The sequence below is a fragment of the Megalops cyprinoides genome, chromosome 3 (assembly GCF_013368585.1).
Source record: "Megalops cyprinoides isolate fMegCyp1 chromosome 3, fMegCyp1.pri, whole genome shotgun sequence".
Classification (NCBI taxonomy): domain Eukaryota; kingdom Metazoa; phylum Chordata; class Actinopteri; order Elopiformes; family Megalopidae; genus Megalops; species Megalops cyprinoides.
Genome location: NC_050585.1, coordinates 28,393,554 through 28,416,397, shown reverse-complemented (window position 1 = coordinate 28,416,397; position 22,844 = coordinate 28,393,554). Strand labels below are relative to the sequence as shown.

Below are 22,844 nucleotides of genomic sequence, written 5' to 3'. Positions count from 1 at the left end.
GGAGGCTGTAAGTCAGCAGGTGAGTGAAGGATTGTGGCCAACGAGAAATTTGTTATAGGGTCTGTTAGTACTGTCGAATAACTGCGAGTACTGAATTGCGAAATCTGTCGTGCACGAGTTTGCCTCACTGTGGATTTCGAACGACCATACTCAGCGATGCAACAGGGAATTTACAACAAATTCGGAAAAAATGCATGATCCGTCGTGCACAGTAACCGATGTAAGTAGAATGAAAAAGTTGTACATCGAGACCGTTTTAATGACACATACCCCAAAAATGTTTTGGCTAATTTTAATGAATTTCTGCGAACCTCACATTTGACTTTAAATTGGGCTATTTGGATATTTTAGGCTTTGGTGCTGTTAACCTTTGAATGGAGAATGCATTTTGGCCTAAGCGTCTTCTGTGTTTTTGTAAACGTCAGATACTTTAAAACGTCTGTTTAATGTGCTAAATTAGTACGTTATTAAATAACGTCTGCGTTCATAGTGGACTTGCTTTGATTGAGGAAATGAAGAGTGAATGTGAGTGGAATGTGGGCGAACAGTTTGGGTTTAGGAGGAATAAGGAAGTGCATGACTGCATACATTTGTGTCTCAGGTGGCTTGCGGCTCCTTAATAACCCATCTAGTCCTCAAAGCAAACGTTTGCGGGTCTGTCAGGATATGGTACTGTTCAAATCTGGAAATCGGTAAATTCACTAGGCAAGTGGGAGAAAAGAGCAGCAATACTTCATGAGGAAAGCTGTCATCCTAGGTGAGGGAAATGTTGCCTGTTCGGTATCGCCGCTTATTTTTGACAAGATCTTTGGTTAAATACGTTTTAGACTTACGTTTAACCTTACAGTTAATAAACCAAAGGTTATGTATGACAAAATAATTAACTGTAATTGATGATTTCCAAAACAAAACAATCATCTTCTATTCTACCCCCCAGGTTACAGTGTATGTCAGATAAGTTGCTCATAGGGATCATCCATACTTTAACCTGGTGCCATCCTTTAATGTAAAAACAAACTTAAATCATTATCAGGTAATTTTGAGAGCATTGCAAGTATTGCAGATAAAGGTTGAAATGCTGTATGACTATGCAAATAGCAAAATTTGAAATGTAATTTATCCTGACATTCAGTTAAACTCACTTCCTTTAGCCTCTTGTGAATAGCTTTTTTATCTTTCATAAGGAAGGTGTTAAGGTTTACTGAAAGTATGCTGAAATACTGGTCTCCACTTCTTCACCACGTCATTTATGTCCATACTTTCAAGCCATGGGGAAACGTTTGTAGAAACTGTTAGATGTGGACACAATGTGAGTTAGCGTCATTGATTCATCAACAGTCAGTGTGGCAGTTAAGAGTTTCTGGATACACATGGGGACACCTATGTTTTGTAACCGGTGGACCACTTGACAGTAATGGCAGAATTATGATGATTATTTATTGCCTGGATCCAACAGCACACCATGCCCTTTCTTTAAACTGTTTGCTAGGTACAATATTTACAGTTGCATGGTCCTAACTGCAACATGGTCCATTATTCTTGTACCTTAATTGCATACAGAAATTGGCTTATTGGCTACACTTTGCATTCTGTCCCGAGGACACATGGGACACATGAGGAGGAATACAAAAATTCTAGGTATCATGGTAGTTTCTTTACAGATAAGACATTTTTGTGGTTATTAAAATGACCAATCCTAACACATTTTACTAAGTGCATTTCACACTGTTGGCCTCTGCATGATTTGTTGTAACAAAATGAGTGCCAACACACCAGAAGCTGATGTGCAGTGTCTGGTTTAGGGCTGACAAATACATGAATGTCAAGACTGAACAAACTGATGAGTCTCCGTACTTCAGATCAAGGGGCACGTAAGGGTGAAAGCCCTCGTGTACACTGAGCCAAGAGCCACTGCACTCTGAATTTTCCATCCAGTAAGTGACATTCACTGACTGACCTTTCAGCCCGGTAGAAGGATGACATCACCAAGTGACTCCCTCATTAACTGTAGTTGGAGGGCACGGGTTTGTGAAGGTTCCCAGAGCTTCTGGAAAGTGAGGGCTTGAGAGCCGAGTGGTCAGAATCAGCCGCCAGTCTCTGTTTTGTATGCGACTGTGTCTGTGGAGCCGTGGGATTCAATCATGGTAACCATCTCATGCCCTCCTTTTCCCCTATCCTTCTTGATCAATGGTTTATTTTTTGCCCTCTGACCCCTTCTTAATAATTCTCAAAGAGCCCCACAGAAGAGCAAAGGGAAAGGTCAAAACATGCATCAAGGGTCTTGTCAGTCCTGGCATTTCTACCACCTCTCTGTGTCCTTCCCCTTCAAAGCAGAGACTCTTACCTCCTTGCTGTTGCTGAGCTTTTTGAAATGCCGTTCATATTCTGTTTAGATTCACTTTTCTTTATAGCATTTTGACTGATATTGCGGGCACAGTGGATAAAATGAGCTGTTCGTGTGATATGCTTAGAACACATGTGAGACTGGCCTATGGCCAAATGTGTATGCAAGTGAAATATTGTGATTAATTAGGAGATGACTGCACCTGCACAGAAATGATGAAAATCAGGCAACTGTTCCATTAACATATGCTTCATTTACAAATTTGTGAGCTCCTCTTTCACTTCTCTTTCTCAGAATAGAGCACCTATTTTCTGTACAAACTGTAAACCCTGTTTCATTTCTTCTCATCGCCACTATTGACTCTGTCTGAAATTGGTACACACAGTACAGAGTGAATACCTGCAACCAAATAAGGTAGTCAGGACGTGTGTCTCACTTGTGATCTCCTGTGTACAGCATCTCTCAACGTTTTCATCTGCTGCTTCTCTATAGACTGTGACTAGAATAGGGGTGGTTTATTGCAGGTCTCTCCCTGTCTGCTGGGGAGGGAGTGCTCTGTGAGGTGGGCTGATGTGTTCTTGTTTCTCACAGGACTCTGGCCAGAAGAGAGTGAGAGGGGAGAGGGAGAGAGGTCACAGAAGAATGGAGAAGTGAAGCCTGATACAGCACTCAGAGGGCCACATTCGCTTTCTGACACAGCAGCGCTTCTGTCTTTTTTTTTTTTTTTAAGATCTGGCACAGATTGGATTAATCAATTCTGAATTGTGTAGATTTACTATTATTTCAGTTAATTATATTTATTGATAAACTGGAACACCAAAGACTCTTGCAGGGGGAGCCAAACTACCTTCTGAGAAGAGAGGATGCTGCCAGGCAAGGAGATGATCAGTTTGGCCTTCCTAACAGACACGGAGCGGGAGCTTATCCTGGCAGTGCTCCAGCGGGATGAAGAGCTGAGGCGAGCGGAGGAGTGCCGTGTGCGGTGAGAGCAGCACAGGGAGATCAGACACTGCACCAGCACAGAGAGATCAGACACACTGCACCAGCACAGGGAGATCAGACACACTGCACCAGCACAGGGAGATCAGACACACTGCACCAGCACAGAGAGATCAGACACACTGCACCAGCACAGGGAGATCAGACACAGAGAGATCAGACACACTGCACCATCACAGAGAGATCAGACACACTGCACCATCACAGAGAGATCAGACACACTTCACCAGCACAGAGAGATCAAACACACTTCACCAGCACAGAGAGATCAGACACACTGCACTATCACAGAGAGACACTGCACCATCACAGAGAGATCAGACACACTTCACGAGAACAGCGAGATCAGACACATTGTACCAGCATGGAGACATGACATCTCCTGACCTCTTGTGGTCTCCTCACACTGCAGGAGGCTGAAGGCAGAGCTGCTGGACATCAAAAAGAAAGGAGCCAAGCGTGGCAGCAGGAACTACAGCGATCGCAGCTGCGGCCGCTGCCAGGAGCCGCTTAGCCCATTGGGTGCCAGCCAATGCAATAGCTGCAATCACCAAGTGTGCTGCAAATGCAGAGCGGTCCGCCCCAATGGATTCTGGGTGTGCAGCGTGTGTGCCAAGGAGGCGTGAGTATCCATTAGTAATAGCCCAGGGGAACCATGAGTGCTCCTGTGAAGGGAGTTCCTATGTCATTCCTCTTGGCCACAGTGGATTGGGAACTGTCATTCATGTTCCATTAATCTTGTAATGAATGAACACCGTCTGTGAACGGTCACCTTGTCAAACTGGTAGTGAAATATATGGCATTTCAAGGGCGTGTGATTAAAATGCTCTGCAGTCTCATGTATTTACTCTTCTTCTCCAGAGAAGTGAAAAAGAGCACAGGAGATTGGTTCTATGACCAGAGGGTCAATCGCTTCATGAATTCTCCTGGACATACCATAGTGAAGGCATCCCTGAGAAAGAGACCTCAAAGTATGTACCTGTTTTTATTTGGGGGGGAGGAGATTGGTCTGGTTTGTTGGTACTCCAGGAAGAGAAGCTACACATGAATTATATAGATTTATTTTCTCATAGCTATACAATTTAATGTCTTTGATAAAAAATATGTATACAGCTCAAAGGGGCTACACCAAATGGAAACACTATATTTTAAAAAACTTTTGCTGTTAAATATGACATTTTATCTTCTCATTAGTAGCTTAAAAAGTTGTATGTTTAAGCCAATTTTCATGATAGTGGTAATTGTGTTGGCTAGAAATAAAATGCAATACTACATTATATTACATACATACAAGAATTGAGTCTCAGTTCACTTACTAAACCTCAAAGGAAATGTCATTGGAAATGAAACTTGTGTTTTGTCTTTGAGTGGCAGCATTTGGCTTCTCATGGGTAGCGTGTTTGAAATGCATGCAAGAAAGAGACCAGGAGCAGTGGGTGGCCTATTGCTGCTAGGTGTATCCAGGCCTCTCCACCACTGACAGTTGGGCTCCGTTCTGTTTGCAGTGAAGAAGCGAGAGACCGTTGGTGAGGTGCTCCTTCAGAGCTCAGAGATGACGCCCAGACAGGCTGCCCCCTTCCCCCAACCCAGACTGAAGAAACCAGCACCACTCAAAACAAGGTACATGTGCTGACTCCACTGAAGAAAGGCTGGGGGACCATGTGCATGTAGCACAACTGCAAGGTTCCCTTACCTGGTGGTGCTCCATGTTGACCTCTGGATTTTGGCTTAATTTCAGGGCGGACCCAGAGGCCTCTGATTCCACAGAGGAGAGGGAGCAGGAGCATGACAGTGCCGAATCAGTTGCCAGCCCAAATAGCTTTAGGACCGAAATGGACTCCTCCTGCCAATCCTCAAGCCTAACGAGGTAAGACGGCAGTCATGACAAGCCGGCTTCTAGCACACGTTTGTATTGTGTGGGTGCCTGACCTTGTGCTCATCTTGCAGGAGGGACAAGCCAGAGGGGGACACAACAGGTCGGTCCAGTCCTACAGGCTCCAAAGTGTCTGCCCAAGCCGCCCCTTCCCAAGCAAGCCCCTCCCACGGCTTCGCCTCTAAACCGGTGAGATGACAATACCCTCTGCTTAATTCTACATTTAAACCCTCTCTACTGGCTGGGTGTCAGCAGCCTAACGTTCATCTCCCCTTTGCTCTCATTGAACCTCAGGTCCCTTTAGTACAACGTGTCCTCCCCTGCTCAGGGGTCATCTTGTTTGAGGATGAAGGTCTGTTTAAGATGAGCACCAAAAGAACACAGAAGCCTGCAGGTGAGCCACAAGTCTGGCACTACATTCGAATGTTATACTCGCATTTCTGTAATCTAGCGCTTGGCCAACCCAGACGTAGTTGGCGTGCATGTGGTGCATAACTGTTTGCTGTCTGTGTCAATGTTCAGGAAATGGTAGGCCCCCCTCAATGCTGGACCTGCATGATGGCAGTGCAGAGGTCTCAGGAGGGTCCATGGGGAATCGCAGCAAGTCTGTACCAGGCCTCAACATGCAGGTAATCCCACATCACACAGTGTTGCTAAATTATACCTGCTTCCCCCTTGCGTGTTCATGTGTGCTACCACGACACTCAGAAAAGGTCTGTCGATCTGCATCTCCACTGCTGCTCTGCTTAGTAGGAGGCAACTTTGGCATATCTTTCCTGGTAGCATAACCAGGACCAAGACCATGGATCGAGATGGAGAAAGGAATACTCCATCTCCACATACTCCTGCATATGACTTAATGACACTATCACACAGTGGCCAGATGCAGGTCACTGTAGTTGTGAATTTCTTTCTTTAATATTGATAAACGGCTACACAAATAAAATGAACTTTGGCATCCTTGAACCCCCCCCCCCCCCCCCCCCCCCAAGTTACGACGTATTTGTCGTATTTGTCAAAATTCCCACCCTTAGTTGCAGGGTGGGCATTTTGGGGGGATTCAAAACTCCTCCCTCATCTTCTGATTTTCCAAAATATACCAGCAGAATCTGCTTGTTACTAGACAACATGGGGCAGCCATCAGAACCTTTTCCACATGGAAATCTCTGCAATCCCAGCACTGATGTGAGGAAGCAGCAGTGTTTCTCACAAAGTGTGAATTCAGAATGCAGGGAAATACTCCCAAGCCCTAAATGTTAACATTATTGACCATTGTTCACTCAGTTTTCTGGTGATGCCAGAAACGCCGGGCACTTCCATGTTGTCATTTCAGTAGGTAATAATTACTCCTCTGTCCTATTGTGAAAACACAAGTAAGTGCTAAACGGTGAGGTTCCAGGCTGCTGGCTTCCCCTCACCTTGGAATTGCCTGGGTACACTATTGCATGGTAGTGGAAAAAGGGTGGTATTGTGGAGGTCTGCTGAAGCCATGTGATGGCAAATGTCAAATGTTACCCTCTGTTGGGGAGCCAAGAATGGAAAGCAATCTGGTAAAAAACAATGAGTTAATGGAAGGCAAATTTAAATGTTTGTATCTATTATATTTTGATGTACTATTCCAGCATTTTTTGTAATGACCGCATCTCTGCTTTGGTTCTGTCACCTCAGAAGTATGACTGATGTATAGATAGATAATAGTCAATCTGGAATACAGTACTGCAGAATTTAACAGAGCTAAAGCTTCAACGGTGCAGGCATGGGAAGAGATGTCTTCAACCATCAGACTTTTTTGCCAGGAAGTTTTTAACTAAGAAATGATCCGTATTCTGTATATTGGGTAATTTAGCATGCTGGATTACTGTTAATGTGCTGCCCTTCATTTATTTTAGTTTCTATTTCTTTTCTTTTTCCCTTCTCTCTTTTCATTCTGTTCATGTAAGCATTCTTGTTTATGTTTCCTTAATAAAAGTAAAAAGTTAAAAAAAGTCAAGTATGACTGATGCATAACAGACAGACTACATGGCCTACTGAGCCATAAATTGACATTTGCCCGTAGTTTTACTGTAACAGGTCAAGGGCTTTTTCAGACCAACTGGTCTGTAGATTATGAGAGTCCCTATTATATTTGCTTAATCTCAGAACACTCAAAACTCATGTTGTGTAAAGATTTAAAAGAAACTGTCATAAATTTGTGAAAGTTAAGGACAAACTGCAACGCAGAAGGATTGATTGTGTAGGGGAGGTTCCATTGGTGGCCACTAACCACATTGTTCTGGGACAGGTCTATAAACAGGAGGAAGAGGAAGAAGAAGACATAGATAATCTGGTGAAGTTCCACAGAGAGGCAACACATGGCAGCAATTTTAGTCTGCACAGCTCCATCTCCAAGGTAAGCCTCTTGAAATCTGAAATCCTCAGTTTTTCTCTCTGATCTACCTGCCCCGTCCAGTCCTACACAGATCGATCATTTCAATGAGCAGGAAAAATCCTGTTTTGTTTTATGAGAATTATATGGCACTTCTCAGTTGCTCCTGATAGGCTGATGTTTGTGATTGTGTGTTCACAGAGCACGCTGGGAAGTATGACAAGCTTGTACAGCGAGATGGGGGATTACAACTGTGTGGAGGTCAGCGGGGACATTGTGTTCTCCCTTAGCTATGATGAGCGCACCCAGACCTTGTCTGTCCTCATCAAAGAGTGCCACAATCTGGCCTACGGGGACACGGCCAGAATGCGCTCCAACCCGTGAGTCTGCCACCCCCTTGAGGTGAAGGTCCAGCTGGACCTCGGGCTAGCCTGTCTCTGCATGTCAGTCCACTGGAAAGCACTGACTATACCTGGCAGGCCTTGTTTTATACTAGAATTTTATATTGGATTTTGTTTACACAGTACCTTATAACTCCAGGTGCTCTGTTCTTGGCATGTATCAGCAGCACTACAATGTCAAAAGGAAGCTTTTGTGTATACCAAAAAAGGATTGTTTTTGGCTTCCTGCTTACAGATGATGTGGTGATCATCTGAATCATTTGTACACACAGAACCAATCAACCCTGGTCAGTCCACAGGGACTCCACACCTACTGCAACTACTACAGAACCTACTGTTTCTCTTTGCAGCTATGTCAAATGCTACCTACTCCCAGATAAGTCTCGGCAAAGCAAGCGGAAAACCACCACCAAGCGCAGCACCGTCAGTCCCACCTATAATGAGACTCTCAAGGCAAGGCCTTTTGTTGCAACACTGTTACTGAGCAGTTGTGGTGGTAGGTTGGCAGAATGGGGGGGAAAAGCAGTTACAGTAGGTTAGACCTATTGCTTCAATTTGAGTAAATCGATTAAATTGATCTTGACATTCAAGATTAGTACATAAATGTCTAGCATGAATGACGGCCAAGGCTGATTTCTGCTCACGTATTGTTAATCAAGTGTAAATGCTGCTAAACTGAAGGACTGCATCCGGTGGACTCTAGCCAGTAATTACTGTGCCTGGTCCCTGTGCTAACAGTTCTTGATCAGCCATTCCCAGCTGCTCATGCGAACGCTGCAGCTCTCTGTCTGGCACTATGACCCCTTCGGCCGCAATGCTTTTCTGGGGGAGGTGGAGCTCCCGCTGGACTGCAGGGACTTGGGGTCCACCCACGAGGAGTGCGTGGCCCTCAGGGGAAAGGTGAGGAGCTGCCGTCTTGGGTTTGGTATAGACGACACCACTGTGGTGTGCCCCAGTGTGATGCTGGTCACTAATCTGAGTTGTCCCTTTGCTGACGGTGTTGGTGCCAACCCAGTCGTCTGCCTTCGCTCAGCAAAGAGGCCAGCTGGTGATTTCCCTGAAGTATGTAGCTGCCGACATGCCACCCAAAGACAAGTGTAAAGGTGAGGGGGGTGTGGTTGTGGTGAAAGTGGAATTGGTGTGCCCTGTACTGTCATCTAAAACTAAGATGCAGATGTCCGTGTGGCAGTTTTTACTTTCCAGAAGAAGAAAAGGAACGAGGAACAGGGGGAGCTGCACGTCCTGATCAAAGAGGCCAGGGACCTGCGAGCAGCAAAAGGGGGAGGTTCACCAGATTCCTTCGTAAAAGGGTGAGAGAGGCTGCCCTGTCTTCAGCCAAATTCAGCCCACAATGTTTCTGCTCAGAACTGTCAGAGGCCCTACCCTCATGTCCCCTCCCCCGTGCTCTGTTGCCTTAGGCACTTGCTGCCAGCCAAAACCAAGGCTGCCAAGAGGAAGACTCCAGTGTTGAGGATGAGCTCGAACCCGCATTACGACCACACCTTTGTCTACAAGGACGTGAGTCTGGAGCAGCTGAAGGGCATGTGCCTGGAGCTGACCGTGTGGGACCATGAGGACACGTCCAGCAACAACTTCCTGGGGGGTGTCCGGCTGACCTCTGGGCCAGGTGAGACTCAATCCAAGGATACAGTGACACATCTGCACCCGCAGGGATAGGCTACAATCGCCCACTATTCAAATCCCATCTATAAACGCATACTAAACACTATTGAAAGGAAGGTAAGGGTCCTCTGTCCCAGCTGCCATAATCCAGTTTGTTCCATAACACAGCACCTGGATAAGATGTGGACATAGAAACCTGGGGCTTTGAGAGCTCCAGTAGTGTCTGCTGTAAATGAAACTCCACATGAGTATCAACAGAGCAATCAGTCTCGTTAAACTATGCTACACACACACACGCATATAGACCACTGCTTGCCAGCTAAAGATTGGTTTATTTCAGCATGTTACCTGTGGAGTAGGTGGTTATTTGCATGTGGGTGATGCATTTTGCTGTCCTTTAAGGGATGATGAAGGGGGAGGGGCCAGAGTGGTCAGGCTCCACTGAGGAGGAGGTGTGTCTATGGCAGAAGATGATGCAGTACCCTGGCTCATGGGCAGAGGGCAGTCTTTCACTGTGTTCCTCCATGGGCTACAGCAAGTGAGGACATCAAATTACCTGCTACACTTCAGTGGCACAGAAGGAAAGGACCAGGCTCCAGGCACAGAGGATTAATTCACACATTTTAACTTGATTACATTCACTGGCATAATTTCTCTAATTCTGGCAGTTTTAAATGAACATTTGTCTGTAAAGACCTTTTTATTACTCTGTGGCCAAGTCTCAACCATTAGTGGTAAGCGGCGAATATCTGGAATTCTCATATAACCACGAAAAATTCCTGTACGCCTCAAAGGGTTTTTATTTGAAAATGTTTTCCAAAATCAAATGCAGCACTTTTATTGGATAGTACTAAGTGTTTATTTTAAAAATGAAAATGACAAGATAAATACTTACGTGATGAAAGGGATCAACAACAATACAATGCCCAATGAAATGTTGCCATTTTCAAGTTAAAAAAATTAACCTGTATATCTGACCCCTTTACCTTCAAATGGCCCCTAAACCTTACTGCACAAATTTCACGTGTGTACTTTCTGAAACTTTTTGTAACATTCACATCACTGTTGTCTAATTTCTTTAGTACCTGAAATGTTTACAAACTTAAACACGTAAAAGACACTATAGGCCATCTTCTCTTCCTAAGGACAAATATTACATATATACATTTATTCTCTAAACTAAGAATAAATATTGTATATTTCTGTGTTGTGTGACTTCAAAGAAAATCTGCATTCCAGGTTGCAGTAGGAAGTTCTAACATTGGTTTTATGAAAGCTGTATATAATTATTTTAAGTAATAAATGTTTTTAATTATGAATTGCATTTAATGCCCTTTTTTCCAGTCCTGTATTTTGAAGTGTTACTGACAGTACTATGGCGTGCTAAGAAAGTTTGTATTCCTCATCTCCAAGGTGCAGGTTATCTTTAACACATCCACTGTGAACCTATGCAACTGCCTGAACAATAATACAATCCCTGCAATTTCAGTGCTGAAAAGACTTGTTTGCATAGGGTGCACCTCCAGTTTACCATGATGCAATGCCAGGTAGTCTTCCTGAATTCCCTGCTTGTCACACATTTGCCTTTTTCATCTGAGAGAAGCATTCAGCTGATTAAAAAGGTTGCACTGGTACCCACTGAAGGTCCAAATACAATCTGAGTCATTGCATTTTCAGGACTGTGAATTGCTCCTGGAGTCAGTCCCTCCGCCATTTCCTTGCCCCCCCTCAAGGGGCGGGGTGCACGAATCGGCAGAGCTAGCGGTCAGGTGCTCAGATGCAGTAATCCTTGTTTTTCTCGAGGCGCTCACGTTCCTCCTCCTCCATCAGGTACGTGTCAATGAGTGAGTACAGCTCCTCCGAGGTTGTAGGCACGACGAAGCGATCGCGGTCGATGCCGTGCTTGTCCAGCAGCACCATGGAGAAGTACACTCTGGAAATCCTCAGGGCCTGCCTGCAGGACAGATGCACACATGGGACACAGGACATGCCACTACACTCACACGGTCTGCCCTGGCCTCCTCTGTCCTTGAAAGCCACCTACCTGCAGGCATCTCAGTGTTAAGTGCTCCATGCATATTCAGAGCGCTGCAGAACAGCTCAGACTTGGACACATACCACAGGCCTAATAGCTGATCCAGTTAAATGCGGATTTTGATTTTAACAAGGTTAGATGGTACTACAGGCCTACAGAACCAGGTCTAACAAAGTCCCTTAAGATTTCACTGGCGGCAACTAAAATGAGGCCTCTACTTTCCAAGGACTTGAATTGTTTGGTATAGTGGATTGCCTCCCTCTCTCCCTCTTTCCCTCCTTCCCTCCCTCTCTCTCACACACACACGCCCACATCATGTTTTTTCCTCCAGCCTGTCCTTGAAAGGAGCTGTGTGACAGTTTAGCTCCACGTGTTACAGTGGGGGTCCTGCATTACCTGAGCCCCTCGATGACCTGAGAGTCCAAGAATCGATCCTTGATGCGGCCCACTTCACGAGGAGGCAACCCCAGGAGCTCGATCACTGTCACCTGTCGCAGGTCCAGACCGCACCCAGCCCTCTGCATGACAACAGCAGCCATCACATCCATGCAAGTCCGACAGCATGACCATTTGTTACCCGTCATAAAACTTAGTCCTGGCCAGGCGGGACCAGCACACCTGCAACATGATGTTCTGCAGCTTGTAGTACTGGTTGGCATTGTCGGGGGTGGAGACAATGAGCAGTCTCCTCTTCTCATAGAACTGGTCCAGCAGGGCAGCAGCCGTCTTCACGTCTGTGTTTATCTCCATGGCTGTGAACACAGGGACACTGGTCAGCCTGCTTGGGCCTTGCATATTGGCTAAACTGCACGGAGCTGCTACCCCACTGCTCCATACAATACAGAGCAGAATCTTTCAAACAGACAGACTCCTGGGCGAACCCAGAAGTCTAATGGAAATGGATTGGTATTACTGAAGGTCAGAAAGAGTGCGGTGCACAAATTCATCTCTGCAAGATTAAAAGGCTCATTCAGCCCCTGTCTGGGCTAAGTGAGTTGATGTTCCCCCAAAGTGTAAGTCAGAATGTCTGGGTACTTCAGCAATGTTAGAATGTTGGATCTGCTCTGGCAGTAGGTACTCACTGACACAGACCGGAGCTATCCCACTCCAGCTGCGGTTGAACTGGCACACTCTAGTTTGGGTACCCCTTCGTTCGTAGCCCCCATCACAGTGGTACTCGCACACTGCCCCGTAGTTGTTCCTGTCCGAGGAACAGGTGAGGTACCCATGCAATGGGGCCTTGAGAGCTGGGCACCTCCTGACTATAGGCAAACACAGAACAGACAAGCACACACATTCTAAGTCACACAGACTAGGTGTTCTGTTTTAAGCACCTTTTAAGTCCAAATAAAACCACAACCTTGTTGCTGGTTGTATTTGTTTGGTTTTTTCCTAACCTCACTCTTTGGTTTCTCAGTCTTTGAAACAGAGAAAATAATGCTAATGTATCCTGTGTATCAAGGGCTGCCCCATCACTCCCACATGCTCTGGCCACAGTCCTAACTCCATACCCTCCACACGGACAATGAACTTGCAGGCCGCCTTGTTCCTGGCCTGATCGTACACCTTGTAGCGGATAACGTGGATCCCTTCTTTAAAGTCTGAGCCCGGCTCCTGGCCCGTCAGCTTCACACTGTAGGGGAAAAAGCAAATCATTTACACATTCCCCATGGAAAAAAAACATGACCTGTCTGAGGACAAATAAAAGGAGAACAATTTTCGTACTCTGTCAGCATGGCATCGGCACTGTCTTTGACCACAGGGGGCTCCCAGGACACCTTTGCGGTCAGCTTCCCTGGTGCTGCAACCCTCACTCGGGATGGGGGGCACTTGATCGTCGGAGGGTCGATATCTGCAAGAGTGAACGTTACCACAGACAGAGTTGTGCTGTGTTTCTGGTGCCTGCTGTTTGGGGAAAGGTATTGGCTGAGCAAAGTGCAAACTTCCCCTCCTGGCCTCAGCTTATTGCTTCAGCTGCTTTAAAAGGTGTCTGAAGTTTAAGAATGTGCCTTTGTGGGCCTGGGGTTGAGCCAACATAGAAAGGGAAGTGAGTGGTGTAGACACAGTGCGACTCTTAGAGTGCTGCATTATGAACGCTGGAAAATCTGAGTAATGCTGAAGTCAATGGGCCCAGAGGGCTTCGGAAATCTTTAGAAAGCTTAAAAAAGCCTAAAAAACAAATAATTGACTAAGTGTTTTCCTATATATGACACATATTGGCTTTTTTGTCTGATGTGAATGTTTCAAGAGACCGGCTAAACTTTTCTCTTCTGCTTATAACATGTCCTAGGCCTCCTTTTTCTCCTTGGACTGGAGAGCTGCTGTGCTACCTGTGCAGGTGGGCTCTGTGCCACTCCACACGCCCCCCTCCAAGCAGGTACGGGTGCGGTCCCCCTCCAGGTGGTGGCCGGGGTCACAGGTGTAGTCACACCTGGAGTCGACGGTCACACCCTCAGTGCAGCTGTAAGTCCCCCGATCGATCAGGGGCAGGACGTGACAGCGGACCTCTGCAAACAGAGACAGGAGCTTATTCTTACTCCCATCAGTGTTTCTGCCTGAGAGGGCACAGATATCATTAGAGGAAACAGAAACCTGAGGAATTCTGTAGAGTTAAAAAAAAAAAAGCAACCACCTCTGATGTAGTCATTTTTGGAGTGACAGCCTCCACTCCTGGGTAGGTTGTTATTAATACAAAAGCTATACAGATGATGAGATGCAGTTTCAAAACAAAGCTAAACTGTAGGCCCGTACCCCTTTGATGAAACCTCGACCTCTAGTGGAAAGATTTCATTACTGCATCAAAGAGACATACTGTGGCAAACCCAACACCTTTAAGATCAGGACACCAAGAGTGATAAAGGACATACTAACCTAAGCATTTATTTTCATTAATAACTAGAAGGGTGTTAATACTTCATACAATGCTGACAGAATGCATGACTGCAATGTTAATATAAAAGCTTCACTTTTAGTTACCATGTGCCTATGTGTGTGAAGACCTCAATAAAGCTTGCTGACCAGCTTCAGGTGCTGTGTCCCTCCATAAAATCAATGGGGCGTTATTCTAGACTGACATTCCACAGGGTTACTCACGGCGACAATGGGCAGTCCCTGACCAGCGGCGGTTGGCCATGCACTGCACGGACGCTCGTCCCAGCAGCCGGTAGCCGTGGTCGCAGGACAGCTGGCAGCGCGTCCCCAAGGTGCTCCGGTGGTGCCCCCCACGGGGGGAGAAGCAGGTGGCCTCCCCGTTCGACAAGCTCAGGGTGTGACACCAACGCGGATCTGCCACCGAGGGGCACACAGGGCTCATCTAATTAACACTGCTGAGTCCCGAGGCCATCAAACCCTAACATGCCCCCTTACAACGTTACATGACAGACTCCAGCTGCAATAGCATCAAGGTGATGAATACAAAAATGTACCATCTGTAGACTTCCTGATAATTAGTGTCATCTTCGAATATCGGAGATCCTTGGTCGTGAGGTTTTAAAGAGATACTTTCGATCAGTGCTTGACTGATTCCTGGAAGAGGCATCTCAAATTTCCATCTAATCAATTGCGGCAGTTAAGTAAGTAAGACCAGACTTGTGATGAAGACCACGGATCTCCATAGTACTCTACGACCCTGCAGTTTTGCAATGAGTGACCATGCTGATTGGGTTCCAAGGTGGGTGAGCATTCCTGCCTCCCTTCACTTACTCCTGTAGTCCAGCTGGGGGGTGTAGTAGGTCACCTCTGGCACAACCTCATTGTAGCTGCTTAGCAGAAAGTGGCCTGAGCCTGAAATAAAGCACAGATTACTGGCAGAATCAAATCTGAACTTTACCAGCATTTCTATGGCCAGGGGCCCGAGAGCACAACATGTGGTAAACCTAGCAATTGCTGCATTACTGCCATTCTTTTGTCCTTGTGTTTTGACTCAATGAACATAAAAAACAGGGGTAGCTGGAATATATTATGGAATATTAATGATGTCACCCTAGATGTCAGTGAGTATTCCATGGCTTTCGCACAGTGTCTCCTATTACATTCCATTCCCTCCCGGGTTTTCCAAGTCTCGGATTTGAGCCAGGCCTTTTCTGACATGATCGTGCAAAATGCATCACATAAGAACACACCTGTTTATGCCATTAGAGAGCTCTAAGGGACTGTTGGAATCTTAGTGTCAATTCTCCAGGATAATGGAACACGGAAATATGTGTCCAGGGAAATAAGAGCAATCAGAGACACTATGGGCTTTCATCATGATAATTCACTGCCTAGCAGCTGCTGTGGCAAGACTAGAAATGGCTGCTTCCCTGAGGAGAACATGACTCAGGGCCCACACAGCCACATATTGAATTTCCCCCTTTTTAACTTCATCATCACTATGCGGTAGTGTTATTTCCAGAAACTAAATATCATCCTGCTTTCTGAAGCCTGACCCAAAGGAGGATCCAACACCATGTTAGATATTTAGTCAATTGTTAGGGAAATATCTACAAAAAAATCTAAAATTATGTAATGATCACCTAGTGCTGTTGCTTCATATGTCTTGAACATTTCTCTTTGTGCAACATCCATGATGGGTCCTGATGCGTCCTTGTTGCTAAGTATCATCCGCTTAATTCAGTAAAAGTTTTTCATATCGCTAGGTAAAACTTAGTGCTGCTATGAGACTGTGAAGTCTGCTTCAAATACACTGGCTACACGTGTTACTTTAGATGGCCCTAACAGAACGGAAGACACAGGTACAAGAGCAAAATCCTGCCATGTCCTCTTCTGTTCTGTGCACTTTCATTCTTTAATCGGTAGTGTTCCTTCACAATGAGTGGTGGCTGGTGAGCTGGAAACAGGGGAGGCTGAAACATTACCTTTAAATCTATAATCACTTTCAACCTGTTCCCCTTTATCCTCCTTGATTAACAATAAAACAAATAATTCACAGAATAATTGACACCAATCGCGTAAATGGAGTAAATGATTATGCTCGCGAAACAGCGCAGATTGTAGTTTGCGCGCTATTGCGAAAGCTACAGCATGAGGTTAATTAACAAGGATGGCGTTTATCGCATCATTATGAAAGTAATTATAGATTTAAAGGTAATGTTTCAGCCACCCCTGTTTCCAGCTCACCAGCCGCCACTGTTCACAATGTACAAAGTCATGCTTCCTCAGCATTTCTCATGTCCACAGGGTTCAAACACAACTAAACCAGAGGTTTATTTTGATGCACTGAAACTCCACCAGACAGGCTTAAACACAGGGCCGGAACACAAACAACTGACCACCAAAGATTGCGACCACAGAGACGGTCAGCAAGCCAGGAAAAACAGTGTAACGAGGGTGATATATCACAGATTCAAAGCCAGATTGAGGAATCTGTGTATAACGAGTTAGGTTAATTCACTTTCAACTAAACATATTTTCAACAGTTTTACATGTCATCCACTCACACAAACTAAAACCTTTTACCACAATGGATGAACCCACATAGGCATCTAGTGATATAGACTGTGCAGCCAATTGCTGTGGTCAAGGACGGGATTGTAAAATACCAAGACTGTGACACAATGGCTAGAAATGGGCTCTAAAATGAGTCTTGTCTGCTGCTTGTACTCAAACATTTTCACTTTGCCCATGTGTATTCACCACTTTCCAAGTGAGAGCTATGACTCCCAAGGCTTGCTGGCTGTCATGTTTGGGTACAGTTGCTATGAGAACATTTCCTGCTCGTGTTAGCGTGAATAAACAATGCACAACACAGCAATTTATGACCGCTGTTCAGAATCAATCCAGGTGTTAGTCCATGTGTATGACAGACAGACTGTCTTGCCTATCACCAAAAACCAAAAATTTACTTTGTAAATATGGACAGCATAGTCATTGTCATCGTATGGTTTTCACACCTCCAATTCTAGATCCTTGATCCATGTCCTCAATGGTTCCCCACATTCATTTATGTTGTTATATCCGTCTGTGACATTCGTGACTAGGCACTCCATTACTAAGTGGTCAGTGTCTTGCACTGGGCAGGATGGTGACTCACGCAGCCCCCATCAGTACAAACTTAGGCCTGTTCTAGCCTGTTTGCACCTGAATCTGTTTGCTGTTACCCATTGTATGCGAGTTGCATTACTGAAGCCCTGTAGTGGCTGAGTGGGGTCCGACACTACCACTCCCCCCATTGCTAAGTGTTCCTTCCGGTATTCTCTCCATGCTGTTTTTATTTCGAAGCGATCTTCCTGGGCCTTATAAAAGGGTTTTCGAGACTTCAATCGGTTAATTTCAATTGTGATGCGTTTTGAGGGTACGTCAAAATCATTTAGTCATAAAGATGTAAATGACTCAAAGAGTCATTTACGTCTTTATATAAAGTATTTTCTATCTCTCTGATTCTGTTGGATTGATGTACTATGATATACAGCATAGTGATTTGGAGCATTCCAATCTCTCCTTTAGAGGTGTTTTTATTCACACAGCACATATGACTGCAGAATTATCGGCTTTAAGGGTAACCTTAAAATATGAAATTATTATTTAAAGTATAATAAAAAAAACAATGATGTGTTGGCAATAAGAAAAACAGAAAGCCAAAGCAACCTTAGTTTCTTTTTCATTTTACAGTTTCTCTATGAACTGTCAGCATTAAGGCATTGGTTTTGGACACTAGTCTGGGTGGTTACAAGGAGCTGAGTCAGTTCAACAGGTCAAACAAAGGCCTTTCCACAGCTGGCGTGCAGAAACCTGGTAATTAACATGTCATTAAAGCTACTGCGGAACTTTAATTGCACTCCTCTGAGAGGGAATGACAACATCAAAAGACGTCTCAAAACACAAAGACAACAGCATGTTAGCCAATAATTGTATCTGCTCACTCATCTTCCCTGAATAGTTTTGTATTTCTAGTATAAACACATGACAATGACATTGCAAACCATGATGATATAATGATGTTGAGAATGGCAAGGCTCAAAGCACAACAGTTTACATTGTAACAGAGCTGGACTGTCCCTTCACCAAAATTTCTGGAACCTGGATGGCAATACAACTGGCCCTCTTAAAACTGACAAATCTCAATACATCAGTTTGCTTTACAGGTCAGAAGCAGCTGGCAACACATCAAATGTGCTCAATAAATAATCAATATACCTAGGAAAGAAAACGGATCAAAGATTGCAAAATTGATTCCAAAAACAGGGCACTCAGCCCAAGAAAATATATAAAATGCCTTTATTTTAATGGGCACTAATTGACACATCTCAATTTTTCCCATTGAAATCGGGGCAGTTTACCTATTTTCTCTGTTTCTCCTTCTGCAATTTTTGATCCCTTTTCTTTTCTATATGTGACCCTCTATATTCAGGAGCACCTTTTAGAGATTTCACCATTTCTCTGTTTCATTTAATCAGAATGCCTATTTTGTCCATTAACCTACATAAATACAATCTAGTGGATGTCCTGACTTCTACAATTTTCATGACCAACAGACCCATATGCAAAAGGGTCCAGAACAGTGATTAAATGCAGATGTAAACTTCAACATGAAGAAGAGATTTATAGTTTCCGTCTGAGACAGACTATGGTACACCCATAACTTCCATTACCCAATGATAAATTATCTTTGCAGCGGTATCATATTGCAATTCAATTGTCATCCACATTCTTCCCCAAAGGCTCAACTCAGAGCTCACTGGTTCGGGTACCACCGCTGCTCACAGATTCAGAGAACGTATAGCTTCCAGTGTTGTCACAGAAATTAGTTTCAGTAAAGAAGGGTGCAAATTCAACTATCTTATCCATGAAAGAACTCCTGAAAAAGCCTTTGTTGTAGCCTGAATTTTAGAATAATGCCTCAGTTGAGTCAATTTACAGGGTTTTAAGGCATTCAAACTTGAATTTCATAGTCAAACCAAAAAGCTTACAAGGTTGCTGCAGAGAACTGTAAAGTCACTTCTGAAGTGTTAAATCATAAAAATACATCATCTGAAATATTGTATACAAAAGATATATACTGGAACTAAAGTTATTATTAAGTCACATCATGCTGAAGATTCTAATCAGCTTTTGCCATTGACAACTACTGATTGGAAAAGTAAGCCCTGATGTGCAATTTCAGAGAATTACTCATCATTGCAAGTAACAGATTTATACCTGCTATATTGCAATTATTTATTGTACATATTACAATTATTTATTGTACAATAAAAGAACCACGTCAATTATATTATCAATAATTAGAGAGTGGTGGGAACAACACAACGAGCAAAGCACAACAGAATGCATGCACTTAGAATATACACAACTCTGACTCATAATACAAATATGCAGTGGTTATTACACTTTAAGCACAAAACAGTAAGATGGTACTTGTAATGACATGTCTGGCAGATTTGCAGTTTTGCATCCATTCCAATCGTGGAGCATTATGAAATTCAGAACATGCATTATTTTAAGATAGAGAGGGAGCAAACTTGTGTAACTTGTTTGATAGAGCAAGGACAGTCCACTTTAACTGTAATGGGTCATTCAATATCTCATGAAGGCAGGGAAATTAAGTTAATTCTACACATAACTTGTGGAGGCAGCGACAAACAAGGTATGTTGTGTCAGTGTGGTGTAGTGAGTATGAAACCAGACCTGAAGATTATGAGACTATAGTGTTTTGCGCTTACTTCAGTAAATATTCAACAGAATAAACGGATAATTTAAAATGTAAGCTACATAAATCACCCTCCATACCTGTGTCATTGAAAACGTAATCAAGATAAAATCTCGTTAATGCAGAGCAGCTCTAACTGTAACAGACGAGTTAGGCAGCTAAAAACTTTTCTTACGGGGAGGGAATATTGAGCATCTTATCTAAATGCACAACCGAACCTTAAACCACGTGCTCTTGCAGATGTGGTCTCGTCTCTGGGTTTGAGGGAAAGAAATAAAACACTACAGCTGTTTCTAATAGGAAAACTTTGAGCTCTGGTGAAGGCGGTATTTAATTCCCCCATTCGAAAACTGACTCAGCTGCATGGGATGCAGGCATTAGTGTACAAGAGTGAGTGAAAGGGAAATTATTTGGAACTATGGGCTACATTAAACTACACTGCAACTACACGAACTGCGAGCACGGTTCCCTCGTAAGTCTGTGTATGATCAGCAGCCTTGAAGCGTAAACTAAAGTCTGATGGGATCATGAAACTTAAACACCCTTTAATGATCTTAATTGCTAAAACGTCAGAGGCTTAACAGACGTGATAAAATGAGACCATATTACGTTTAACGATATACTAAGCCGTAATAATACTGTAAAACCGCCATTTCATTTAAATTGTTTATTCACTGTACGCCCTACCTTCATTCTGTCCAAGAACCATGGCCACAGGATAAACTTGAAGTAGTAAAAGAAAATACAGGCTTGACATCTTAATCCTTTCTTCCTGGGAGCGTCTCTGCTAATATAAGAAAGAGATTAAACTGAGGTGTTTCAGGAAACGAAGGCACGGTATTATTAATACAAAAAGTTCCATTTTTGAATAGGACCTTCCAAAATTATTCTGAAGATGCGATGTACACTACTACAGAGTCTAAAGTAGAACACAATATATAAGACTACGAAGCAGTTTACCGTCGCGTAGGCTACAGTTAAGACGATGTGTCAGATCATCAGCCTACTGCATCAGAGCAATTCACTACACATCCCCGATTATGAATGTAGCCTACCTCTTCGTTTGGTTAGATGTTTGAGCTCTGGCGGTCTAAATGGGAAGCTCTCGTTCCACTTCGTGCGGCGGAACAAATCACAGCCAAGTATGACTGTTGCGACTCATTCGTCTTTAAAGAAACAGTGATTCTTTGTAATCAAGACGCATAGGCCTACTTGTCTCAGCAACAGTCAAGGACAGTGGTAATTCATTAAGTGATTTCAGTGGAGTTAGCGTCCTTGTAATCACATCTCGGGTCGGTTAATGGTCATTTTAAAACTTCTTTAGGCTACGGCATGACGTATCTGGTCCAATGTAATAGCCTACCTATTTTCTCATATTATGAATCAATACTGGCCAAGATGTAGGCCTACTCACACAAATGTTGACGTTTATGTCACCTAAATGAACCTGGTTAAAATATTTTTCTGGGATAAAACATACTGGGATAGGCCTATAATCTCTCCAAGTATTCCAAGATTTTCTTTAAGCAATTTGTCAGTCGCAACATCGTCGCGGTCAGCCAAAATTCACTGGGTAGGTACTTTTTAAGGAATTAACTCATTTAGGGACTATGTAGAATATTTGGAATCATTAAAAGTTTCATCTTATTTGCAGCATCAGGTAGCCTAATTTAATTTCATTTGCGCTCAGTTATGTTTAATATCAAATATTTGATTATTTCCAGTAGATTAGGCTCTATGGTACTGTTTATAAGCATTAACAACTTTGACATTATGTACAAATAAAAGACAAAATATATATTACATAATAATAATATAGGCCTAATATATAGAATACACTACGATAGGTCGAAATTGCAGGTTTTAACTTTTTGTTGTTTGTGATGTCTTTATTTTGATTTTTGGATAGCTGACTAGCATCATTTTGTAACACAGACTAACTTAAAGCAATTGCTAAAATGGACTGCATTTTTTCCATGTCAATGGATAGATAATTACGTAGGCTAGACGCTGCAGCCTATTAGATACAGAGCTAGGCTACGTGTCTACAGTTAACTGTGTATCAGTTTGGAAGCTGCTAAGTAGTATAACTTTCTCTTATTGTCTTAATCTAATTTTGTTTTGTTTTACTTTTTTACCGAAAGCATTTGCATCTCACATAGCGGCTGCATCCTAGATTAATTCTGTCTATTGCCCTACAAAACGCTTCTTCTTGTCTGGATTTATTGGTGGATGGTAAACCCAATAACGACCCTGGAGCGATACACACGGTAATGCTGCCCAACTCTGTTATGGTCATAGGTCCGTAATCAAAATAAGGTAGCAAGGAGAAGCGCTTGGAATGAGTTGATACGTAAATTCTAATACTAATACTCCTAATACTTCTAGGATCACCCTGAGTTGACCCTTTTTAAGCCTGAACAAAAAACCTGAATCCGTTTAAGATATATCCACAAAATGGTTGGGGTGGGATGAAGATTCAGGTTACGTTAGTTCGTCCAAAATCAGCGCTTGTGATTACAGGTTACGCAGACATCCCCAGGGCATTTGGGGACACATC

At 43.7% G+C, this 22,844-nt stretch overlaps 2 protein-coding genes across 2 annotated transcripts; one reads left to right on the top strand and one right to left on the bottom strand.

The window, feature by feature from the left end:
• Positions 1 to 3,095: 3,095 nt before the first annotated feature.
• LOC118775563 (synaptotagmin-like protein 4) lies at positions 3,096 to 10,215 on the top strand. Its single transcript, XM_036525544.1, has 16 exons — positions 3,096 to 3,326; positions 3,756 to 3,965; positions 4,205 to 4,314; positions 4,849 to 4,963; positions 5,082 to 5,210; positions 5,291 to 5,405; positions 5,511 to 5,610; positions 5,739 to 5,845; positions 7,498 to 7,605; positions 7,783 to 7,961; positions 8,333 to 8,435; positions 8,721 to 8,882; positions 8,998 to 9,096; positions 9,189 to 9,292; positions 9,401 to 9,609; positions 10,008 to 10,215. The coding sequence occupies exons 1-16, from the start codon at positions 3,208 to 3,210 to the stop codon at positions 10,145 to 10,147; spliced, it is 2,109 nt and encodes a 702-aa protein (XP_036381437.1). The 5' UTR covers positions 3,096 to 3,207; the 3' UTR covers positions 10,148 to 10,215.
• Positions 10,216 to 11,378: 1,163 nt separating this feature from the next.
• On the bottom strand, positions 11,379 to 21,380 carry LOC118774454 (sushi repeat-containing protein SRPX2-like). The gene is made up of 11 exons (XM_036523796.1): positions 21,340 to 21,380; positions 20,972 to 21,071; positions 15,343 to 15,423; positions 14,734 to 14,925; positions 13,971 to 14,147; positions 13,366 to 13,492; positions 13,152 to 13,273; positions 12,723 to 12,902; positions 12,259 to 12,392; positions 12,037 to 12,158; positions 11,379 to 11,559 (listed from the first exon to the last, which is right to left on the bottom strand). Exons 2-11 carry the CDS (start codon positions 21,039 to 21,041, stop codon positions 11,379 to 11,381), a joined length of 1,386 nt encoding a protein of 461 aa, XP_036379689.1. The 5' UTR covers positions 21,042 to 21,071; positions 21,340 to 21,380.
• Between the last annotated feature and the right edge of the window lie 1,464 nt (positions 21,381 to 22,844).